Consider the following 5000-nt stretch of genomic DNA (forward strand, 5'->3'; position numbering starts at 1 on the left):
TGGTTAAGGGCTTTCGTACAATCAGAATTCATTAGTATTAAGTTATTGGATTTTGTTTTTTCTTGTTATATTCATCTTCTATTACTAATCTGTTATATTATTACAGACTACTACATCTCCCTGCCTAATGTGTGGTTCATCAGATGGCAGCATTAGTGCATTTGCAAGGATTGGCATCAATGGAGATGACACAGAACCCCTTATTAGTGTACTAAGTTCAATTTTGAACAAGGCTGTGGTTGACATTCCCCTACACACTGAAGTCGTGTGTACAAAATGTTTTAAAAAGTTTGAAGCCATTCTCAAATTACAAAACAAGCTTGTGGAAATCTGTCGAGATGTCATCCATTCCTTCAACAAGGCAGTGACGAAGTTTGTGAAAACGGTCAGTTTAAAAACAGAAGACAGTTTTGCCATACCCATTATAGGTGACATCAATGCAGAGAAAAGAGAGTGTGGTATTGTTGGTAAAGCTCTGTCCTTGGCCAACACAAAGAAATCAGAAAAGAAGCAGGACACTAAAAATGAGAGAAAGTATAAGTGTAAGGTCTGTGATAAATCTTTCATAGCTTATAGCCACAGAGTGGAACACATGCTTACTCACACAAAAGAAAAAGAATTTAAATGTGAAATCTGTGGCATTCATATGAGTACCAGATCCAACCTTACTAGACATAAACAACAACACACTAAAGAATGTATTTGTAGCATATGCAATAGGAAACTGTGTAGTAAAACTTCACTGAAAGACCATATGAAAATCCATAATAATGACAAGCCACATCATTGTCAGTATTGTGGGAAAAGTTTTACCAGGTTTCAACATAGGCGTGTACATGAGAAACTACACAAAGTTGAAGAATTGGGTGCTTTTCAGTGCAATGTTTGTGAGAAACGTTTTGTGGTACGGTCCAGGTTGGCCAGGCACATGTTAATTCATAATAAAGAGAAACAGTTTGTATGTCAATTGTGCAATAAAAGATTTGCAAGGAAAGATGACCTGAAAAATCATGAACGTAGTCATACTGGTGAAAGGCCCTACATTTGTAAAGAGTGTGGCAAAACCTTCAGATATATATCCAACTGTAGACACCATATGAAGATACACATGAAGGAATCTAATGGTCATAGATGCACTCACTGTAATATGTCTTTCCCATCAGAAGCAAAATACGAATATCATCTAAAAACTCGCAACCACAAAAAGAAGGTGTCAGAATCAGAATTTGGCTCAACAGACTACATGCACTGTAATACTTGCAACACCACCTTTATTTCTACAGATTTTATGAAACACAAGGCAACATGTTCAGTAAAGACCCTGAAACAAGAAACATGTGAAGAACAGCTGTATTGTAGAATATGCTGCCTGACGTTCGATCACCTTGAAAAGCTAACAGAACATTCTCTCCACGCTCACCACATGGAGGGGAATGCTCTCTCACAGGTTAATGATACTGGTATTATTATTTCTCCAGTAGATGGAGGGGAAGAGTTAGTGAGTCTAACACCTCTGACTGTGACAGAAGGTGTCAACATGGTTGTGGCAGTAGACCCAAGCAATAGAACGTTGGAGATTCCTGTGGTCCAAGCAGAGTCTGGTGCAACATCTCTCCTGCCCACTTCAACCCTTATAAGTGAAACCAGCACAGTTCTTTCTGAGTGTTTAGGAAATGGGACTACAAATCTTGTATCAAATGCAGGGGTAACAAGTGGAGAACTAACAGAGATTGCAAGTGAATCTGGAATAGTAAGTGGTGAAGTAGTTGGTCAAGCTACAATTGAGCATACTATTAATGCCGATGATACAGTCACCATTTTAAACCCTAGTACAATTTTCAAAATCAGTGACTGGGGTATACATTAGCTTATATTAAGATGAAGACAATAGGATTTTCAGGTTAAATGATAATCCACAAAATATGGCTACCATTAGAGCTCAATCTGGAATTCGTAAGGATTTGGCCTTTGCACCAGTTTAGTGAATTCTGTATTCTCCTTATTGTTTGATATATGATATTCATTCATTTTTCATAATTTTCCTAGTCTACATTTACTTTGCTTGGCACATCTGCATAGGTACTCCAATATTGTGATTTTTCTATACTTATAATGTAATTTCTTATATATAGCTATTCAAATGAAACCAAAGCTTTATCTATGGAAATGAAGTTTATTGAGTTCAACATTTTCTAAAATTTTGATTCTCTTTCCTACCTGGTACAAAATTGTTTTGTAGAACCTCTCCCAGCCTACATATTGTTTTGAAATCACCTTTTCCAGATAATGAATCTATGTTACCCTACTGCTCTTAGTTAAACCTTGCAGAAAATATCGTGAAACAATCAGTTTATAAAGATTTGCAATTACTATGCTGTGCCATCTTGAAAATAGTGCATGCTTAACCCGAATATATCAGGAGGGCATGTATACATGACCTGTCCACTTTTATTTTAGTTTGGTTTATTTTTTTATCACATATTCACCTTCAGAAGTGCTTAGTCATCATTGAGTCAGTTACTAGGACAACCGAATCTCATCTGTTGAACCCATTCCTGGAAATTTTTGGAAAGAAAACTCTTTATATTTGCTATTTTTGTTATTTGTAATAGTGTTATGATAACAGTAGTGTTCATAATAGTGAAATTAATAATGAAACAATGGTAGTAAAAATAAAAACATTGTTTCAGAAAATTCATGGAATGGGATGAACAGGTGAAGTCAGGTATGACTAGTACTGGACTCCTTGGAAAATCATTTTTGTTTAAACAAAAATAATGAAACAAACCTATAGTGGACACTGCATATACCTAGTACCAGTAGGCTAAACAAGTGACTCCATCCTACCCCCATGTTTGTAAATATGTGATTTTTCAGGATGTCTTGTCTCTCCCTTCTTAATGAAAATGCAAAGTGATCCAGTGTAATTTTTACTGCAACTCAGGGTGATCAAAAGTTTTCAAAATAGCAGGCTACCTAGGTCCAAGGGGGGGCCAGGAAACTGAAAAATGCAACCCCTCGGATGCATTTTCTGTGCATCTGAAAACAGTATTTTTGAATGATGCGTAAAAGTAAAAGTACCCGGCGATTGAAAGGCCGACAGATGGCGAATTTTCGATGGGTGCCTGCTACTTTTGATCACCTTGCAACTTTGTTACCACATAGTTTTCCTTTTGATGATACTCATTTGCTAGGTTTTTAATATTCTGATATTTTATTGTGTTTTTTTCACTTATCAAAGCATAGTAACATGCAACTAAATTTAGGCATTTTATTTTATTCTGTTGCAATAGATGTTCATATATTCTTTATAAATCCAAAACTTTCATGTTACTCGATTTTTGTTTTAGTGTTACTTTATGTTAAATGTTTTAAAGACCATTTAGATATTTTCATTAGTATTCTCCTTTGGCAGCTTAAAAGGCTAAGTCATGATTCTTGATGTGCAGCTATTCTGTAGGTACATTAAAGGATTTACTCTTTTCCCTATTGAGTAACGCTCAAGAACATATATCAAGCATTTTTATTTTTGCTAGGATTAAACTAGTGATAAGGACCAAGTTCTCTTTTTGGGGATGTTATTTTTTTGGGCTGAATTCAAATCCTCAGGTTTTTACATACATTGTGTAGTTATCAGACATTGATGCCAAAAGTTCATTTACTTACAAAAATTGATAGTAAAAGGAACTACTGAAGAAGGCATTTTAAAGTTTTTTAGCTTTATTTATCATGTTGGAATGCAGGTCTTGATAAAGTTTTGAAACAACAGTCAAGCATTTTGCATGTTATATTATGAGGTGTTATATTATATCCTTTCAAGTGGTTATACCCTACACCTTTTAAGGGGAAAGTACACATAAATGATCCATTTCAGTAGCTATTCTCCATAAGTCAAAGGATGGTGTGTCAAATATTTCAATGATGCAGAATATTATAATACACCTTTTCCACCAGTTTAATTGAAATTTGTGGATTTTTTATCCCAAAAATGGATTGTGATTGTGTAATTCTTCCTTAACTCAAAAAAGGTAAATAGGAGTGTGTGAATGCATGTGTAGGTTCATATATTTATCTATTTATTTGATTTTAGGTTTATTTGAGTGAAAGGTGATATAATTCTAAGTGGAAACTGTATGTTTAATCTGTTATGTGCCTTAGCTTGTCAGTAAGACAGCACCTCTTGACCAGTGGGATGTAATTTCTAAGGATCTGATACTCAGAATAAATGTGAGGAATTTATCACTCAGAAAGTGTAAGGATTATATATTTTTGCTATTTTAACTATATTTTCAAAGTATTCCAAAGGCCACTCGCCAGAAGACTACATAGAGCCACATCCTTTGGAACCACGTATGGTAGGCTTCAGCAAAGACCTATAACAGGCCTCCATGACTCTTGTGTATCTGCCACAGCAACTTTAGGGTTTTGAAACTTCCTACAAAGCTCTTCTGTAGCCTTTGGGAAAATAAAGTAGTTGCCAGGTACCAGATCTGGACTGCAAGGAGAATGGCTCATACGTTTCAGCTCCTTTGCTCCTTTAGAATGTCCATTGCCAGATGTAAACTGTATGTAGCTGCATTTTCTCTGTGGAGAATGAAGGTCTTGATGCTGCATATGAGCCATTCTCCAGCAGTTTGGGAAGATGAACAATTGCAAACCAGTGGGTAGTGATTGCAAGTTGTGTGCACTCCTAAACATCTTGACCCCTTGAGGAGGCTCTAGTAGAAACACCCACTTAAGTTCTTGGATTCAGATCTTAATGATGTAACCAGCTGCATGTAACTATGCTGTGCACATAACTATGAGCCTCTCCATTGAACTTGGTCAGCTGTTCCTTGTCCCTGTCCATCATGGCTGATGTTTCCACAAAGTTAAATGTGTAGAGATTCTAGTGGGCACATCACTGCACCACTCTAAGATTGTTCTGTAATATTTCAATTAAAATTAAGATAGCTTAGGTCCTTGGGCCTGTTTTATAGTGGGAACAGAGCCTAGGACAA

General features: G+C 36.0%; 1 protein-coding gene across 3 annotated transcripts in view; it reads left to right on the forward strand.

Annotated features, from left to right (window-relative positions):
• The window catches only part of LOC113820164 (zinc finger protein 226), a 17451-nt gene that overhangs the window by 11902 nt on the left and 549 nt on the right, over window positions 1-5000 (forward strand). For all 3 annotated transcript variants that reach the window (XM_027372446.2, XM_070113813.1, XM_070113815.1), the window contains one exon: window positions 107-5000. This exon is cut by the window's right edge and continues 549 nt beyond it. In XM_027372446.2, coding sequence (XP_027228247.2) covers window positions 107-1867 — 1761 coding nt within the window. In that variant the 3' untranslated portion in view covers window positions 1868-5000. The remainder of the gene's footprint in view (window positions 1-106) is intronic.

The sequence above is a fragment of the Penaeus vannamei genome, chromosome 34, assembly GCF_042767895.1.
Source record: "Penaeus vannamei isolate JL-2024 chromosome 34, ASM4276789v1, whole genome shotgun sequence".
Lineage (NCBI taxonomy): Eukaryota > Metazoa > Arthropoda > Malacostraca > Decapoda > Penaeidae > Penaeus > Penaeus vannamei.